A 20,519-nucleotide genomic window follows, 5' to 3' on the forward strand; every position below is an offset into this window, starting at 1 on the left:
TAACTTTTAAGAAGGCACACCTGTTAATTGAAATGCATTCCAGGTGACTACCTCATGAAGCTGGTTGAGAGAATTCCAAGAGTGTGCAAAGCTGTCATCAAGGCAAATGGTGGCTATTTGAAGAATCTCAAATATGAAATATATTTTGATTTGTTTAACACTTTTTTGGTTACTACATGATTCCACATGTGTTATTTCATAGTTTTGATGTCTTCACTATTATTCTACATTGTAGAAAATAGTAAAAATAAAGAAAAACCCTTGAATGAGTAGGTGTGTCCAAACTTTTGACTGGTACTGTATATATCTTGATTAGATAAGTATTCAATAAAATGGGTCAATACATGTTATAATCACCTTTGGCAGCGATTACAGTTGTGAATCTTTGGACATTATTCTTTTCAAAATTCTTCAAGCTCTGTCAAGTTGGTTGTTGATCATTGCTAGACAGCCATTTTCAAGTATTGCCATAGATTTTCTAGCCGATTTTAAGTCAAAACTGTAGCTAGGCCACTCAGGAACATTCAATGTCGGCTTGGTAAGCAACTCCAGTGTATATTTGGCGTTGTGTTTTAGGTTATTGTCCTGCTGAAAGGTGAATTTGTCTCCCAGTGTCTGTTGGAAAGTAGAGTGACGCATGCAATATATGTGACTTGTTAAGCAAATGTTTACTCCTGAACTTATTTAGGTTTGCCATAACAAAGGGGTTGAATATTAATTGACTCAAGACATTTCAGCTTTTTATTTTCAATTAATTTGTAAACATTTCGAAAAACAAAATTCCACTTGAGGGATTGTTGGTAGGCCAGTGACCCAAAAATCTAATCCATTTAAAATTCGGGCTGTAACACAAGAAAATGTGGAATACTTCCTGAAGGCACTGTATATTCGTATTGTCATAAACATTGAGAGAGTGAAAGAGAGAGAGGGAGAGATCTGGCCATTCCTTCATGCGTAATAAGGAGGTGGGGTTAAACACTCAAACAGTACACCAGCCAGTGTGAAACATTATCGAATGCATCTGCCGCCTCTAGCTAGTTGTTTAAATGCATTTGCATTACATGTGTGGTGTCAGTACTTAAGGGGGTGTTTATGAAAGAGAGCGCTAGAGAGGGAAGGAGAAAGGGAGGGAGAAAGAGTAAGCGAGAGAGAGACCGAGAGTAGGAGATCTAGAAAGAGAGAGAGTTTAAGAGGGTCTACGTAAATTCATTAGCAAAAAGGGGAAATCAAATTTGGTCCAGACTCTCTTAGTGAACGACCAACACACTTGTAGGAGGCTATCATATCTGCCTGCAGACTTAACCAGTGGATATCAATTCTCCTGTCCATCCTGTGTGTGTGTGTACCACCATGCCATCCTACACAGTGACGGTGGCTACAGGAAGCCAGTGGTTTGCAGGGACTGATGACTACATCTATATCACCCTGGTGGGAACAGAGGGATGCAGTGAGAGGACTTTACTGGACAAACCACTCTACAACGACTTCGAGAGAGGGGCGGTGAGTTGAGTTACAGTGGCAAGAGTCAGTTTAAAAGTTTCACAGTGTGTGCATTACTTAAAATACACTCAGAGGTGACCTTGTTAGAGAAAATATTTCCAATAATTGTCTTTATCAGATTTGAAACTCTGGCTGCATCCTGATTCTTCACCCTTCCCCCAATTGTGCACATGCACACTTCCCATCAATTATAACTATTAAGTCAATGCTTAATAGAATGCACACTTCCTCTGGTATCTGTCCTGAAGACTCAACTCCAATTATGCACTATAATTGGACTGATTACTAGTTTGTGTCGACAATTGCATACTTGTTAGACCACAAGATATCTCCCTCTGGAAGCCCTCACAAGACCTCGGTCTGGGTGAATGAACTTACATTGTAGTTTAACAATAACATTTTACATGCCTTTTGGACATATTCATATTTATTACACCAACATTGTATTATTCTATGTCATTTTTTCATTATTTTTACGTAATTAAGGACTGACAAATTTGACTAACATGTTGGGCAATGCACCCTGCTAATAACTGCACATGGTTCCTTAACAAATGTACAAATAAATTATTTTGTATTTTACTGTTCCCTGGTGTAAGATCTCCCTGTGTTGCAGGATCAACCCCAGTCCCTCTATTCCCCTACATTTACATTTTAGTCATTTAGCAGACGCTCTTATCCAGAGCGACTTACAGTTAGAGTGCATATATATATATATTTTTTTTTATACTGGCCCCCCGTGGGAATTGAACCCACAACCCTGGTGTTGCAAGCGCCATGCTCTACCAACTGAGCTTGAAACTGTGCTGCAATATGAGCTAAAGGGAGTAATCCATAGCATAAAGATGAAATAAATGGTCATTGCTCTCAATACTACTATTTGAGGGACTGTGATACTCAGGCATGCGATAAGAACCATTCATAGAGTGCTTGTTACCTGGTTTTCACTTGGAAATACAATGGCTTGGTTTCCATAAAACTATTTTCCAGGTGCTCAAATCACTTTACATTGTCTTGAAGAAACGTTCCTTATCCACTACCAAGTACTGTACCAGATAAAGAGGCTACACTCCAGTGCAGAGTGAGCCCTATTGGTGCCATCACCGCCAACTCCGTTTCTGTGAATGAGTGTATTTCTCTGTGCTTTTACTCAAATGAATCAAAATAATAACATAAGGCCTATTGCTAAACCTCTATTACAGCCAGTAACTGATGAGTGACCTGCTCATGACCTTATGACCCTTGAACAACACATGGAAAATCAATACAAAAGCTTCCCTAGTGGCGCAACGGTCTAAGGCACTGCATCGCAGTGTTGCAGCGTCACTACATCCTGGGGTTCAATCCCAGGCTGTGTCACAACTGGCTGTGACCGGGAGTCCCATAGGGCGGCGCACAATTGGCCCAGCGTCGTCCGGGTTAGGGGAGGGTTTGGCCGGGGGGACTTTACTTGGCTCATTGCACTCTAGCGATTCCTTGAGGTGGGCCGGGCGCCTGGAAGCTGACTTCGGTCGTTAGTTGAACGGTGTTTCCTCCGACACATTGGTGCAGCTGGCTTCTGGGTTAAGCGAGCGGGTGTTAAGAAACAGCTCGGCTAGGCGGGTCATGTTTCGGAGGACGTATGGGAGTTGAAGCGATGAGACAAGATCGCAATTGGATATCACGAAGTTGGGGAGAAAAAGGGGGTAAAATTGCAAAAAGAAATATTCACCAGTGTCTGTATCTTGTACACTACATCCAGTTGTACTCTTTAGTTCAGGATGCAAGTGGCTGTATATTGCACCAACCATCAGTGACTCATGAGCTGCTACTAACCTCATGCTGTCTCTTTCTTGCTGTTTTTGGCTATTGTGTCTGGACTGCAGAAAGAGTATCCGGTGCAAAAGGAACAGCTAATGGGCAGCCAAACAAACACAAAACCTTGTTCGGTATAAGTCATTGATAAAAAATGCACTTTATGTAACAATGACAAATTTGTAACGACCATAGTCCGTCCTCAGGTTAGGCTTAATCTGGGCCCATTTTGTCCACTTTGCTCAAATCTCTCTAAACCTGGTTGTCTGTTCTCAGGTGGACTCGTATGATGTGACGGTGGGGGAGAACCTGGGAGAGATGGAGCTGGTGAAGATAGAGAAGAAGAAGTACTGGGTTCATGATGACTGGTACTGTAAGTACATCACAGTGAAGACTCCCTTTGGAGACTACGTAGAGTTCCCCTGCTTCCGCTGGCTGGTGGACGACAAGGAGGTGGTCCTCAGGGACGGCAAAGGTACCTGTCTGTGGGTCGGGTCTGTGTCTGTCTGTCTGCCAGTCGTGTCTGTCTGTCGGTCGTGTCTGTCTGTCAGGTCTGTCAGTCGTTAATGTCTGTCGGTCAGGTCCGTCTGTCGGTCGCTCATGTCTTTCAAACTGTCCCCACTCTTTAGCTTAAGGAACACAGAAGTAAATCTAAAATCATCCTCAGTATCGTTGTTCCCCTTTTTTTCAAGCACGGCTGCCAAAGGATGACAAGACCAGACTGGTGAAGCAACACCGACACAAAGAGCTGGAGAGCAGAAGGAAAACCTACAGGCAAGAGCTGGGTTTATTGTGTAACACACATCTACATAACAATGACATATTGATTTTATACCAAGATGCATTCAACAAATAAATGTATTGAACTACTAAATGTTTTTCTAGTAGTCAATGCACTGAAATGACATATAGTGTAGCCTACTAACATTAAAAGACCTGCACACAGTGTTACGTAGTGGAGTCCTAATTCAGTAGTGCTGAACCTGATTCTGTGAAGTCCTCCTGTGTGTAGATGGAGGGAGTGGCAGCCTGGGATTCCTATGAGTATAGATGCCAACGCTCACAAAGAGCTTCCCAGAGACATCCAGTTTGACAGTGAGAAAGGAGTCGACTTCATACTCAACTACAGTAAGGCGTAAGTACTGCATTCACACTACACTCTGTAACCTAGTGTAGACACCCTTTATTTTTTATATGCACTGCAGACTCTGCCAAGAGGTCTGGGGTTTTATGGCAGAGGAGTGTCATTGTCCTGTCACTACACTCTGCTGCAACTGTTTCCCCTTATTTGCAACATTGTCCATCTAGTCTTATACTCTGTTTAATTTTTACACTCATACAGTGCTAAACCTACAGTAGGCCTCTTTCTAATGTGGAGATGTCCATACTTGTCATAGTAGGGGATTTTCAGTTCATTGGGGTCAGTATTTGTTTATTGCAGTGATGGTGTTTTCTAAATGTCGGGACTTCCTGGTTTGAATAAAAGCTAAATGGGACACAGAAGTAAGCTGTTGGTTCAGTAGGTGGGTGGGTGGTGAGTAGTATGTGGACGTGACTAAAAGGGAGCCTGTTTTAAAGCTCTGTATGAAAGCCTGTGGATCAGGAGAGTCATTGTATGAGTAACCAGGGACATTTGCATGTATCCTTCATACCAACAGGCTAAACACATACACATATTGTCTCAATGAGACTGGCTGTGTGCTCTGACAAATACTTTGGTTCAAACCTATCAGCGTACTAGTATGCTTTTTATCTACATAAAGACATTAGGAAATAATTCCTGTGGTGAATATGGATGATGATGATGTCCAACTTTTGTTTTGATTGCTTACGAGGGATAACAACCTTCCAGACGGGTTGTGTGTCTTTGCTCTGTAGTTGTTCAGTTATGGGATAGTAGCCCTCATTACCAACAACAACCATCTAAGATAGACTTGTGATGTATTGATGAGGAACTAGAGGAAGTGGCTGGGGTTAGCAGGACACTTTTCTGACGTGTATTAATAGAAGTGTTGGTGTCATGACTGTGTTACTGCTGCTTACTTGTGGCTTGTTTGTGCAGCTGAATTTTCGTTGATAACAGCTCATCTGCAGATAGCACAGGGTATAAACTATTATGCAGTACATTATGCTATTCAGGCATTGCTGGCTTGATGTAGCATTACCAGACTGGTAATGGATAGGATTAGATTTAAAGCATAATAACCTTCATTGACAGTATCAATGTACCAATGACTAGCAGACTTTACTCACCAGGAGGTTAGCAGCAACATCCTTAGCATCCCAAGTGTTGAGCACTGCCAAAGTACTGCACACATGTGTGCGAATCATAGACCGGAAGGGAAGCAGAAACTATTTTCTTCATCCAATTCATTCAATGCTGCTAACGATTGAAAATAACATGGATAAGTGTATAATGAATGTGTAATACATGTGTTGTAAACATACATCTGTCATCAACTCCTGGTTGTCAGTAAGTCAGTGACTGACATTTTCTGAATCCAGTCGTTTTTTGTTGGGTGAACACAGTTAAAATGGAAGAAAATAACTCTGGACATAAATCTTAGCCTCGTTCGACCATCCTGATCTCACAAAATGACATTCTGTTTCTCTACATGGTATTGCAGCGGTCAGGATGGTGGATCAGGCTACTGAAATCTTTCCCTGCAGCTTGATGATGTTGTTCTCTCCTCCCCAGCATAGAGAACCTGTGTGTGAACCAGTTCATGCACATGTTCCAGTCCTCCTGGAATGACTTTGCTGACTTTGAGCGGATCTTCGTCAGGATCAAAAACACCATCTCAGGTGTGTGGTCTCAGTTTTCTCCATAGAAAGTGGTATCGGTCTCCTCACTCCTCTCCGCTTTGAGTAGCTGCTGCTTTAGCAGTAGCTAATCCGGATCCTAGTAAAATACTAATCCTCTCCTCTCCTTTACCCTATTCTTATCCTAGAGTATGTGATGGAGCACTGGAAAGAGGATTTTATGTTTGGCTACCAGTACCTGAATGGCTGTAACCCAGTGATGATCCAGAAGTGCACCAAGCTGCCAGAGAAGTTCCCCGTTACACACGACATGGTGGCAGACTGTCTGGAGAGAGAGATGACTCTGGAGGAGGAGATCGAGGTACAGACTGAGACACACATATGCACATGTCACATGCACGCATTTATGCAAGCTTATACACATGCATGCACACATCACATCCACTCACAGAATATGTGACCTATTGTACACAGAAACAGACAAGACATGCAGAAAGACAGACCGACTCCAAGGTTTACAGGCTCTTATTGTAAGACATTCACCCCTTGTATTACGTGTTGTTTGCAGGCTGGTAACATCTACATAGCAGACTATGAGTTGATGGAAGACATCAGTCCCAACAGTACAGACCCCTGTACTCTACAGTACCTGGCTGCTCCTATCTGTTTGCTGTACAACAACAGCCAGAGCAAGATCCTGCCTCTGGCCATACAGGTAGGCTATTCTGCATGGTTAGAAAAACAGCATGGCGCATTGTTTCTTCACCATCTAACGAAACATACTCCTCCTCCTCTCTCTCTCCCAGCTGGGTCAGACTCCAGGGGAGGACAACCCTATCTTCCTGCCCAGTGATGGTCAGTATGACTGGATGCTAGCTAAGATCTGGGTCCGCTCCTCTGACTTCCACATCCATCAGACAGTCACACACCTGCTGAGGACTCACCTGGTCTCTGAGGTGTTTGGAGTGGCCATGTTCAGACAGCTGCCTGCTGTACACCCTGCTTATAAGGTACACCGAGTACACTTCAGTCCGTGCCTGTGTTTTGTGCCTACTAATGTGGTTGATTAGTTGATTCATGGATTGGTTAGTTAGATGGTTGGTTGATCGGTTTGTTTGTTTATTTATTTATTGATGGTCTGTCCTCTAGTTGCTCCTTCCTCACATTCGTTTCACCATTGCCATCAACACCAAGGCCAGAGAGCAGCTCATCTGTGAGTTTGGCATCTTCGATAAGGTGAGTGTGTGAGAGAGTGTGTGAGAGAGTGAGAGAGTGTGTGACATAATGTGTGACAGTGTGTGAGAGAGAGACATTGAGACATATTTAGACGTGCATCTACACATGGTACTAAAATATGTCTCTTATCTGTCTTCATTGTGACTAGATTTCCTGGTCCCTCCCTGTATGCAAATTACACTGAACAAAAATATACACGCAACAATTTCAAAGATTTTACTGAGTTCATAAAAGGAAGTCAGTCAATTGAAATAAATTCACTAGGCCCTAATCTATGGATTTCACATGACTGGGAATTGGTCACAGATACCTTGGTTACAGATACCTTGGTCACAGATACCTTTTAAAAAAAAAGTAGGGGCATGGATCAGAAAACTAGTCAGTATCTGGTGTGACCACCATTTGCCTCATGCAGCGCGACACATCTCCTTCGCATAGAGTTGATCAGGCTGTTGATTGTGGCCTGTGGAACGTTGTCCCACTCCTCTTCAATGGCTGTACGAAGTCGCTGTCGTACACGTCGAACCAGAGCATCCCAAACATGACATGTCTAGTGAGTATGCAGGCCATTAAAGAACTGGCACATTTTTGGCTTCCAGGAATTGTGTACAGATCCTTGCGACATGGGGCTGTGCATTATCATGTTGAAACATGAGGAGATGACGGTGGATGAATGACACGACAATGGGCCTCAGGATCTCGTCACGGTGTCTCTGTGCATTCAAATTGCCATTGATAAAATGCAATTGTGTTCGTTGGTCCATAGCTTATGCCTTTCCATACCATAACTCCACCACCACCATGGGGCACTCTGTTCACAATGTTGACATCAGCAAACCGCTCACACACACGACACCACACACGCTGTCTGCCATCTGCCCTGTACAGTTGAAACCGTGATTCATCCATGAAGGGCACGCAGATGAGTTTCCCTGAGACGGTTTCTTACAGTTTGTGCAGAAATGATTTGGTTGTGCAAATCCACAGTCTCATCAGCTGTCCGGGTGGCTGGTCTCAGACAACCCGAAGAAGCCGGATGTGGATTCCTGGGCTGGCGTGGTTACACAGGGTCTGTGGTTGTGAGGCCGGTTGGACGTACTGCCAAATTCTCTAAAATTATGTTGGAGGCGGCTTATGGTAGAGAAATTAACATTAGATTCTCTGGCAACAGCTCTGGTGGACATTCCTACAGTCAGCTTGCAAATTGCACGCTCCTTCAAAACTTGAGACATCTGTGGCATTGTGTTGTGCGACAAAACTGCACATTTTAGAGTGGCCTTTTATTGTCCCCAGCACAAGGTGCACCTGTGTAATGATCATGCTGTTTAATCAGCTTCTTGATATGCCACACCTGTCAGGTGGATGGATTATTTTGGCAAAGGAGAAATGCTTACTAACAGGGATGCAAACTAATTTGTGTACAACATTTGAGAGAAATAAGCTTTTTGTGCATATGGAAAATTTCTGGGATTTTTTATTTCAGCTCATGAAAAATGGGACCAACACTTTACATGTTGTGTTGATATTTGTGTTCAGTATATTTGACAGATTCTTTCAAAATAATATTTATGCATTTATTTTAATACACATATTGATGCTATAAATCAATGGTGCCACCTGTCAATGATTTTAGAGGATGGGATTATTATGATTTACATAGTTTGTTGTCCAAATCTGTCTACACTTTTAAGATATCCAGACACAATGGCTGTGTTTACACATGTTAGCACCAGGTTAATCTCGTGAACAGACTACGTAAACATAAATGGTACAGTAGATCTGTTTTTATCAGGGTTGGGAAGGTATACAGTGGGGAAAAAAAGTATTTAGTCAGCCACCAATTGTGGAAGTTCTCCCACTTAAAAAGATGAGAGAGGCCTGTAATTTTCATCATACATACACGTCAACTATGACAGACAAAATGAGGAAAAAAAATCCAGAAAATCACATTGTAGGATTTTTAATGAATTTATTTGCAAATTATGGTGGAAAATAAGTATTTGGTCAATAACAAAAGTTTCTCAATACTTTGTTATATACCCTTTGTTGGCAATGACACAGGTCAAACGTTTTCTGTAAGTCTTCACAAGGTTTTCACACACTGTTGCTGGTATTTTGGCCCATTCCTCCATGCAGATCTCCTCTAGAGCAGTGATGTTTTGGGGCTGTCGCTGGGCAACACGGACTTTCAACTCCCTCCAAAGATTTTCTATGGGGTTGAGATCTGGAGACTGGCTAGGCCACTCCAGGACCTTGAAATGCTTCTTACGAAGCCACTCCTTCGTTGCCCGGGCGGTGTGTTTGGGATCATTGTCATGCTGAAAGACCCAGCCACGTTTCATCTTCAATGCCCTTGCTGATGGAAGGAGGTTTTCACTCAAAATCTCACAATACATGGCCCCATTTATTCTGTCCTTTACACGGATCAGTCGTCCTGGTCCCTTTGCAGAAAAACAGCCCCAAAGCATGATGTTTCCACCCCCATGCTTCACAGTAGGTATGGTGTTCTTTGGATGCCACTCAGCATTCTTTGTCCTCCAAACACGACGAGTTGAGTTTTTACCAAAAAGTTATATTTTGGTTTCATCTGACCATATGACATTCTCCCAATCCTCTTCTGGATCATCCAAATGCACTCTAGCAAACTTCAGACGGGCTTGGACATGTACTGGCTTAAGCAGGGGGACACGTCTGGCACTGCAGGATTTAAGTCCCTGGCGGCGTTGTGTGTTACTGATGGTAGGCTTTGTTACTTTGGTCCCAGCTCTCTGCAGGTCATTCACTAGGTCCCCCCGTGTGGTTCTGGGATTTTTGCTCACCGTTCTTGTGATCATTTTGACCCCACGGGGTGAGATCTTGCGTGGAGCCCCAGATTGAGGGAGATTATCAGTGGTCTTGTATGTCTTCCATTTCCTAATAATTGCTCCCACAGTTGATTTCTTCAAACCAAGCTGCTTACCTATTGCAGATTCAGTCTTCCCAGCCTGGTGCAGGTCTACAATTTTGTTTCTGGTGTCCTTTGACAGCTCTTTGGTCTTGGCCATAGTGGAGTTTGGAGTGTGACTGTTTGAGGTTGTGGACAGGTGTCTTTTATACTGATAACAAGTTCAAACAGGTGCCATTAATACAGGTAACGAGTGGAGGACAGAGGAGCCTCTTAAAGAAGACGTTACAGGTCTGTGAGAGCCAGAAATCTTGCTTGTTTGTAGGTGACCAAATACTTATTTTCCACCATAATTTGCAAATAAATTAATTAAAAATCCTACAATGTGATTTTCTGGATTTTTCCCCCTCATTTTGTCTGTCATAGTTGACGTGTACCTATGATGAAAATTACAGGCCTCTCTCATCTTTTTAAGTGGGAGAACTTGCACAATTGGTGGCTGACTAAATACTTTTTTTCCCCACTGTATTATTGGAAACTTTAAAAGTTTACCAGTAAATTACCAGAATTTTTGTAACTCTCAAATATTTTATGTAATTTATCACAAGACATCAAGTGGCCCTTTTGGGTACTTCAGTTTATCACAGGTGTCTAATTATCGCATGTAAAATAAATAACATAATCAAATAAGATGATTTAAAAATAAAACATTAAATGACAAAGCTGTAAAACATTATCCTAAATGTAAACTTGTGAATAACATTGGTGTTTAATATGAGGGTTTCAACATGAAATATCCTTTATATATATATTTTTTTACACACTTATTTATTTTACTATATCTATGTCTTTGTTGTAAATGTTTTGGCACCAAACTGGGGGGAGTTGTGGAAAAGTAAATAGTTGGAAGAGTTGCATAGTTGTATAAAATGCCTTTGTTGATTAGATGCTTTTTTCATTCATTAGGCTATTTTCTCTTGAACTATATGGTCTAGTCACAAGAAACTCATGGACAATATAGACACATAAAAAATAAATATTATATATGAATACATTTTTTAAAACTTATTCAAGTGTAAATGACCAAAATTACCATAGATTACCTGTTAATTACAAAAATTACAGAAGATTCCAGTAACTTTGGAAATTACCAGCAGCTTTGCAACCTTAGTCTTTATACTATGAGCACCGATTGTTAACGTGCAGTAATAGTTCCGGTGTTTGGGTTTTTCGTCACTGGTTATTTGGACAAAACATACACGTGTCCGTAACTTGCAAAGAGAGAGGGTGGAGCTCCTCGTTCTGGTTCCGCTCCTCGTTCTAGCATCTCTTCATCTCTTCTCTTAACATGGACCCAGAACTTAATTGAGCATCTGACCAATTACGCAATACTTTAGTTCTGGGTTAACCAAAATTAGCACCAGGTATAAATAAACGGGGCTAGAGACAGAAGCCTCATTTACACCTTGCCCTAACATGTGGGTTTCGTGATCTGATCAATATGATCCAATCACTATCAGATCAAGGTTTGTCGTGTCTACACATGGTTTTAAAATGTTTCTTATCCATCCACTGTATCTGCATTGTGACCAGATTTCCTAGTCCCTTCCTGTATGGAAATTATTTGACCAATATTCTTTAGAAATAAATATTTATTTATTACTAGACAATTATTGATGCTATAAGTAAATGGTGCCACCTGTCAATAATTTTAGAGGGCGGGATTATTATGATTGAAATGGTTTGCTGTCCAGATCTGTCTACACTTGTAAGATCTCCAGACACAATGTGTGCCTGATTACTTCCGGAGGTGGTCAGGAAGATCTGATCACAATCAGATCACAATACGTCTTTTAATCGTCTAAACCTGTCTAAAAATGTGGGCACAATCAGAATGTGGACACGATCAGGACAAAGGACGCATGTTAGCACCAGGTATAAATGGGGCTAAAGACGTAGACATAGAGAGCTAATGTGTACTGTCTCTCCCCAGGCGAACGGTACAGGAGGTGGAGGTCATGTAGAGATGCTCCAGAAGGCTATGAGGTCACTGACCTTCAGGTCTCTGTGTTTCCCTGATGCCATTAAGGCCCGCGGGGTGGACAGCCCTGAGGACCTACCCTACTACTACTACAGAGATGACGGGAACAGGGTCTGGGATGTCACCAAGAGGTCAGAGGTCATAGGGGTGTGGGTGTGTGTGTGTGTGTGGGGGGGGGGGGGTCTGTGTGTGTGTCCTTCTTGACACATTTATAGGAGGAGAACCAGGCCAATCACCAGGACAAGATGCCATGAAATGGCCATGAGGTGGCTAACCCTAACCCTAGCTTCATGTCCACATCCCGGCTCAACCCACCCCTGAAGCCATAACCCTAAAGCCCTAGCCATTACCCTAACCCTAGCATACAGTATGTCCCCACCCCGGATCAACCCTAACCCTAGCCATTACCCTAACCCTAAATTTGATTTGCCGTTTCCCTAGTTTTGTGTGGGACGTGGTGTGTATCTACTACGACAGTGATGACACAGTACAGAAGGATGAGGAGATCCAGGCGTTTGTTAAAGATGTCTGCAGCTTTGGGATGCAGGACCTTGACTGCTGTGGTGGGTACAAACACATGCAACATTATAATCAACAAACACTACAATGGCATAGCCTGCTTTAAAATGCTGTTTTTGTTATCTGCAATACAAAGACACACTTATTTCTCTGGACTATGTTGAAAGACATAGCTGACCATGAATATTTAGCTATGCGGATATGCACTTCACTTTTAAGTTGGCCAAAAGCCTCTGTGCTTGTCTGTTGCTGTGGAAAATGTATGCACTCACTAACTGTAAGTCGCTCTGGATAAGAGCGTCTGCTAAAATGATGTAAATGGAAATGGAACAGTGGTGTGCGAGCAAGGAACTCAGTCTGGTAGGGGCCACAACTCCACTCTTCGAGGGCCACTCTGCTGGTTTACATCTGACAGAACTACTGTATACCTGGGTAACCAGGTGTATATAAACCTCTGGCCCAGTCAACATGAATTGCCAGGGGACTCAAAACCAGCAGGAGATGGAGCCTTCATAGACTGGTGTTGTGCATTGCTAAGCAATACCGTAGTATGTGATTGCATGACACTGTGTGTCTAGGGACTGACCTTAGTGACTCCATGGTGAAACAAATGTGTTGCGCCAAAAAACCTTTCTGCAGGGTTTCCCAAGTCCCTGAAGACACGCGAGGAGCTCACAGAGTACCTGACTGTCATCATCTTCACTGCCTCTGCACACCACGCTGCTGTCAACTTTGGACAGGTACGACTGGGGGCTCGATTTGATCAGATCCGCTTTAGCAAACATTCGCATAGCAGTTGTTTTGGTGGTGTCTGAGGTGGAACTGCGTTGGAGCTGTCAACTCCACAAGTGGCTCCAGGCATTATGAAACTGACATTGTCTTTGGCTGCGCTGAGTCGCATTAGCAGAAATCCCATGCAGCCTTGTTTGCAAGTTCGAACACTAGAATCAGAGATTTAATCTACACCTCGATTAAGTTGATAGAAATCCTCATTATTTTGTTTAATGATTTTTCAATATGAGTATAATTATGTCTATGTAGCCTACACTTTCTCGTTCTGAACTATTAATGCGAGTTGGGCGGGTGTGGTTTCGTGACAATGATCGTAAGAGCAACTGTTCACCGATTTGACGGCTCCAATGCAGTTCCACCTCAAACATCCCCAAAACATCCGCTATGTGGGTGTCTGCTACGCTTGATCTGATCGAATCTAGGCCTTGGTTAGATTTCATAAAGCTAGGCTTTGGACAGGTAAGACTTGGTCAGGTAGGCTTTGGAAAGGTAAGATTTGCTCAGGTAGGCTATATAGTCAGGTAGGCTTGGGACAGTTGGTCAACATTACTGTAGATAAGCTTGGTCAATGCTTGCAGACAAGAGCACCAGCTACAGTGCATTCAGAAAGTATTCAGAACCCTCAACTTTTTCCACATTTTGTTACGTTACAGCCTTATTCTAAAATGGATTAAATAAAAAATGTCCCTCATCAATCTACACACAATACTGCATAATGACAAAGCAAAAACAGGTTTTTAGAAATTTTAACAAATGTAAATAATAAATAAAATGAAATATCACATTTACATAAGTATTCAGACCCTTTACTCAGTACTTTGTTGAAGCACCTTTGGCAGCGATTACAGCCTCGGGTATGACGCTACAAGCTTGGCACACCTGTATTTGGGGAGATTCTCCCATTCTTCTCTGCAGATCCTCTCAAGCTCTGTCAGGTTGAATGGGGAGCGTTGCTGCACAGCTATTTTCAGGTCTCTTCAGAGATGTTAGATCGGGTTCAAGTCCGGGCTCTGGCTGGGCCACTCAAGGACATTCAGAGACTTGTCCCAAAGCCACTCCTGCGTTGTCTTTGCTGTGTGCTTAAGGTCGTTGTCCTGTTGGAAGGTGAACCTTCGCCCCAGTCTGAGGTCCTGAGCGCTCTGGAGCAGGTTTCATCAAGGATCTCTCTGTACCTTGCTCCGTTCATCTTTCCCTCTATCCTGACTAGTCTCACAGTCCCTGCCGCTGAAAAACATCCCCACAGCGTGATGCTGCCACCACTATGCTTCACCGTAGGGATGGTGCCAGATTTTCTCCAGACGTGACACTTGGGGTTCAGGTCAAAGAGTTCAATCTTGATTTCATCAGACCAGAGAATCTTATTTCTCATGGTCTGAGAGTCCTTTAGGTGCCTTTTGGCAAACTCCAAGTGGGCTGTCATGTGCATTGGTGGAGTGTTGCAGAGATGGTTGTCCTTCTGGAAGGTTCTCCCGTCTCCACAGAGGAACTTTGGAGCTTTGTCAGTGTGACAATCGGGTTCTTGGTCACCTCCCTGACCAAGACCTTCCTCCCCCGATTGCTCAGTTTGGACAGGCAGCCAGCTCTAGGAAGAGTATTGGTGGTTCCAAACTTCTTCCATTTAAGAATGATAGAGGCCACTGTGTTCTTGGGGACCTTCAATGCTGCAGATATTTTTTGGTACCCTTCCCCAGATCTGTGCCTCGACACAATCCTGTCTGAGCTTTACGGACAATTCCTTCGACCTCATGGCTTGATTTTTGCTCTTACATGCATTGTCAACTGTGGGACCTTATATAGACAGGAGTGTGCCTTTCCAAATCATGTCCAATAAATTGAATTACCATAAGTGGACTCCAATCAAGTTGTAAAAATAACAAAGGGTCTGAAAACATATGTAAATAAGGTATTTCTGTTTTTTATTTGTAATACATTTGCTAAAATAATTCAAACACCTTTTTCGCTTTGTCATTATAGGGTATTGTGTGTATTGATGAGTAAAATGTGTTATTTCATCAAATTTAGAATAAGGCTGTAACGTAACAAAATGTGGAAAAAGGGAAGGGGTCTTAATACTTTCTGAATGCACTGTATCTTCCCTTAGATGTTAATGTCTGTCTACTCTGTGTATTTCAGTATGACTGGTGCTCTTGGATCCCCAATGCGCCCCCCACCATGCGTAAGCCCCCTCCCAGACAGAAGGGGGTGGTAGATGTGAAGTTCATCATCCAGAGTCTCCCTGACCGCGGCCGGTCCTGCTGGCACCTAGGGGCTGTCTGGGCCCTCAGTCAGTTTCAGGAGAACGAGGTACACACACCACATGCATACGCATCTATAAACACACGTGGTGTTTGTCTGTTTTTATTCTAAATAATAAAGAAATCCCTCCAATCCCTGTGTGTCCTCTCTCTTTCAGCTGTTCCTGGGGATGTACCCAGATGAGCACTTCATAGAGAAGCCGGTGAAGGAGGCCATGGAGTCGTTCAGGAAGAGACTGGCAGAGGTCAGCAGTGCCATCAAAATTCGCAACGAAGGCAAGAAACTACCCTACTACTACTTCTCTCCTGACCGCATCCCAAACAGTGTGGCTGTCTGAGAGAGGAAGGAGGGGGAGATAGGTGGGGGGAGAGAGGGGAAGGGAATGAGGAGGGGGGATAGCTATATAGTCTGATATACACTGAGTTTACAAAACATTAGGAACACCTGCTCTTTCCATGACAGACTGACCTGGTGAATCCAGGTGAAAGATATGATCCCTTATTGATGTCACTTGTTAAATCCACTTCAATCAGTGCAGATGAAGGGGAAGAGACAGGTTAAATAAGGATTGTTAAGCCTTGAGACAATTGAGGCATGGTAAATGTATGTGTGCCATTCAAAGGCACTTCAAAAGATTTAAGTGCCTTTGAACGGGGTATGGTAGTAGGTGCCAGGCGCACCGGTTTGTGTCAAGAACTGCAACGCTGCTGGGTTTTTCACACTCAACAGTTTCCCCTGTGTATCAAGAATAAACCACCACCCAAAGGACATCCAGCCAACTTAACACAACTGTGGGAAGCATTGGAGTCAACATGGGCCAGCATCCCTGTAGAATGCTTTCGACCCCTTGTAGAATCCCAACCTGGTCTCAGAGCATTTCGTATTATTCTGAACATAAATATGAAACACTCCATTTAGTATGATACGTTACGTTTGCTATGGTTACATAAGACAGATGGTTACTTAAGGCAAAAACGAAAGTAGGGTGGTTGGTCGGGGTGGATGTATAACACAAACCTCTAGCAACCCAAAGGTTGCTAGTTCGAATCGCACTACTTTAGCATTTTAGCAACTTTCCAACTACTTACTATTTTTTAGCTACTTTGCAACTACTTAGCATGTTAGCCAACCCTTCCCCTAACCTTAACCCTTTTAGCTAACCCTTCTCCTAACCCAACTCCTAAACTTAACCCTAACCCCTAGCCTAGCTAACGTTAGCACCTAGCTAGAATTCGTAACATATCATACGTTTTTCAAATACAAAACATATTGTACGTTTTGCAAATTTGTAACATATTGTACATTTAGCAAATTCGTAACATATAATACAAATTATAATTCGTAACATATCATACAAAATGGGACATCCACAAATTAATACATACCATACGAAATGTAACATATCATACTAAATAGAGTATGTCTTGGATTTACATACAGAATAATAATAATATAATATAATATAATATGCCATTTAGCAGACGCTTTTATCCAAAGCGACTTACAGTCATGTGTGCATACATTTTTTGTGTATGGGTGGTCCCGGGGATCGAACCCACTACCTTGGCGTTACAAGCGCCGTGCTCTACCAGCTGAGCTACAGAGGACCACAATACAACATCAAATCAAATCAAATGTTATTTGCCACATGCGCCGAATACAACAATGCCTTACGGTGAAATGCTTACTCACAAGCCCTTAACCAACAATGCAGTTTTTAAGAAAATGCTCTGAGACAAAGTTGAGAGTCCATGCCCTGACAATTGAGGCTGTTCTGAGGGCAAAAGGGGGTACAACTAAATATTGGGAAGGTGTTCCCAATGTTTTGTATACTCAGTGTATTGTGAACAGTCATTTATGGTGTTGTTTCTTACATACTGTGCTGTATGTATCGTTTGTTATGATAAGCACATACCCACTGATGCCATTCAACTTTTTTGCTAGCAATTTCTACAGACAGTCCCACATTTAAATAATGTGGATTTACAGTGCCTAGCAAAAGTATTCATCCCCCTTGCCGTTTTTCCTATTTTGTTGCATTACAATCTGTAATTTAAATTGATTTTTATTTGGATTTCATGTAATGGACATACACAAAATAGTCCAAATTAGTGAAGTGAAATGAAAAAAATAACTTGTTTCAAACAATTCTAAAAAATAAATAACGGAAAAGTGGTGCGTGCATATGTATTCACCCCCTTTGCTATGAAGCCCCTAAATAAGATCTGGTGCAACCAATTACCTTCAGAAGTCACATAATTAGTTAAATAAAGTCCACCTGTGTGCAATCTAAGTGTCAGATGATATGTCACATGATCTCAGTATATATACACCTGTTCTGAAAGGCCCCAGAGTCTGCAACACCACTAAGAAAGGGGCACCACCAAGCAAGCGGCACCATGAAGACCAAGGAGCTCTCCAAACAGTTTCACAAGAAAAAATATTTTGTATCTTCAAAGTGGTAGGCATGTTGTGTAAATCAAATGATACAAACCCCCAAAGAATCCATTTTAATTCCAGGTTGTAAGGCAACAAAATAGGAAAAATGCCAAGGGGGGTGAATACTTTCGTAAGCCACTATCTATTAAACTTCATTGGTGTACATTTCAAATGCTCAACATTGTATTTTCTATTTCTCCTTATAGTAGTGTAAAACTGTTGGTGACGATGAAAGTATAAGCATGTCCAGTAGCTAAAACTAAATAAGACAATTAGGTTTTCATTTTTATTTGGTTGGTTTTTCATTCTACATACTTTGTTCAGACATGGGGAATTAAACAAATGAAAACACATCAATATTTATTTTCAAAAACATAAGTACTTTTTTATTTTATAATTCTTTACAGTTACTATTCATAGGTAAACTCACAGACAAACTTGTAGAATGATATTTGAAGGAGGGAAACAGTCTTGTATGTTCAAGTCGAGTCAGTAGTAAAGCACTGTAGTTTTATGCAAGTAACACTTTCTCATCACAATGAGGGTTATTATTATTATGAGGTGGAATCTTTCAACCGTGACATCTGGAAAACCTGGGAATTTTAGGGTAAAGTTGCTGGAATTTTGAGACCGTACCACATTACCACAATAACATTACCACATTATTATAGAGCTTAGCAATAAAAACTGTTCTCATCATGTAGCTAAGCAAAGCCCTGTCCGTAAATGTCTTAAGGTAAAAAATGTAAAGAACCATGAAGGGTCAATATCAACAAGTCTCTTCTATCAAAAATACAATTATAGGAGCCAGTTATACATAATCAAAAATTCAATAATTTAAATTAATTTATCAATAATGTACATTTGAATATTTATCTGAATACAATAAAAGCATTGATCATTTGGATCCATTGTATTCATCAGGTAAAAGCAGTGGTGATAAAAGCTGGCTGAATATCTTATAGGGGTAGAACTATAGATGACAACTGAAGCGTAAATTACCTTTAAAAGTCAAGCGCAGTGCAGTGCAGTTTGAATGCTGGCCTCACTGTATTAAGTCTAGCCCTCTCAAACACTCTTGCCTCTGACAATAACCAGGACAGTGTGAGAAAGTCACGTACAGAAGAAAAGACAGTGGAATTGGTTTCCATGGAGAAAGCTCAAATAGCTCATGTCTGGAATTGGATACTGATAGTGTTAGTTGCATAAAATCACAATTTGAAGGGGTATCTTTTGATGCAAATATAAATACAACACAAACAATTTAAGAAATATTGTATCTAGAGAGTGAAGCTCTGGATGAGAAACGGCGACAGTACTAGAGAATTGACCAGGTCAACTAAGGTAATTGCACTTTTTCTGTCTAATCGTACTGAGTGTCTTGGGGACTGTGTGAGGGTGTCCTAAAATGTACACTGTACATTGGGACTGTGTCCACAGATATAATACAACAATAATATGTATTAATACATATCTATGTGTGGTTCTGAGAAACATGAGGCCCTTATCAAACATGCTTCTCAAATACTACACAACCCACAACTCTAAACCTGACTTTTACAAATTAGAGAATAAAATGGAGCTTTACATTACAGGAAATACAGATGTTGAAAGAACTATGCTGATTTTTGTTTTGTTTGTCGTCATCGTACAGTAGAAGTGTCATGGACGCCGGCTTTGGTTGGACCTCTGTTGTTGTTGTTGACATGTGTATATTTCCAACGGTATCAAAAACACCGTTGTTGCTGGAATGGCGGTATAGGGCCCGAGAGGACCCTGGCAATGCTGTTCTCCCACAGATACAAAAGCACTTACACAACAGACTGTAAGCCCAAAACATAGTGCTGCCTTGAGAAAGCCACAACTCCCCTGTTTAGATTGCATTTCCCTACTCCCAACACTAGATGGCGACCCAATCAGCTCTTTACCCCCAAACTTCTTTGCAATAGTTCATGTTCTGTCATGCTTGGTTCTGTCATGCTCTGCATTTTGTTTTACAGTATTGTAATGAAGTTAAGAAATCATGTTCTTGCATTTCTGTGCAGCTTGAATTTTACATTATATTACACTCTTACCAAGTTACATTTGACCAGTGGTGGAAAAAGTACTTAATTGTCATACTTGAGTGAAAGTAAAGATACCTTAATAGAAAATAACTCAAGTAAAAGTCAGTCACCCAGTAAAATACTACTTGAGTAAAAGTCTATAAGTATCTGGTTTTAAATGTACTTCAGTACAGTGGTAAAAAAAATGTACTCCTTTTTCATACTTGAGTAAAAGTAAATGCTTTAAATA

General features: G+C 41.7%; 1 protein-coding gene across 1 annotated transcript; it reads left to right on the plus strand.

Moving 5' to 3' along the window:
- Positions 1-1,268: 1,268 nt before the first annotated feature.
- LOC311128473 (polyunsaturated fatty acid 5-lipoxygenase-like) lies at positions 1,269-16,122 on the plus strand (the record flags this gene model as incomplete). The annotated part of the gene is made up of 14 exons (XM_084160633.1): positions 1,269-1,500; positions 3,571-3,769; positions 3,987-4,068; positions 4,307-4,429; positions 5,993-6,099; positions 6,246-6,418; positions 6,626-6,772; positions 6,864-7,067; positions 7,207-7,293; positions 12,171-12,349; positions 12,660-12,781; positions 13,377-13,477; positions 15,663-15,833; positions 15,943-16,122. Exons 1-14 carry the CDS (start codon positions 1,351-1,353, stop codon positions 16,120-16,122), a joined length of 2,025 nt encoding a protein of 674 aa, XP_084016759.1. The 5' UTR covers positions 1,269-1,350.
- Positions 16,123-20,519: the final 4,397 nt, after the last annotated feature.

Source organism: Coregonus lavaretus, assembly GCF_964263955.1.
Source record: "Coregonus lavaretus genome assembly, chromosome: 1".
NCBI lineage: Eukaryota > Metazoa > Chordata > Actinopteri > Salmoniformes > Salmonidae > Coregonus > Coregonus lavaretus.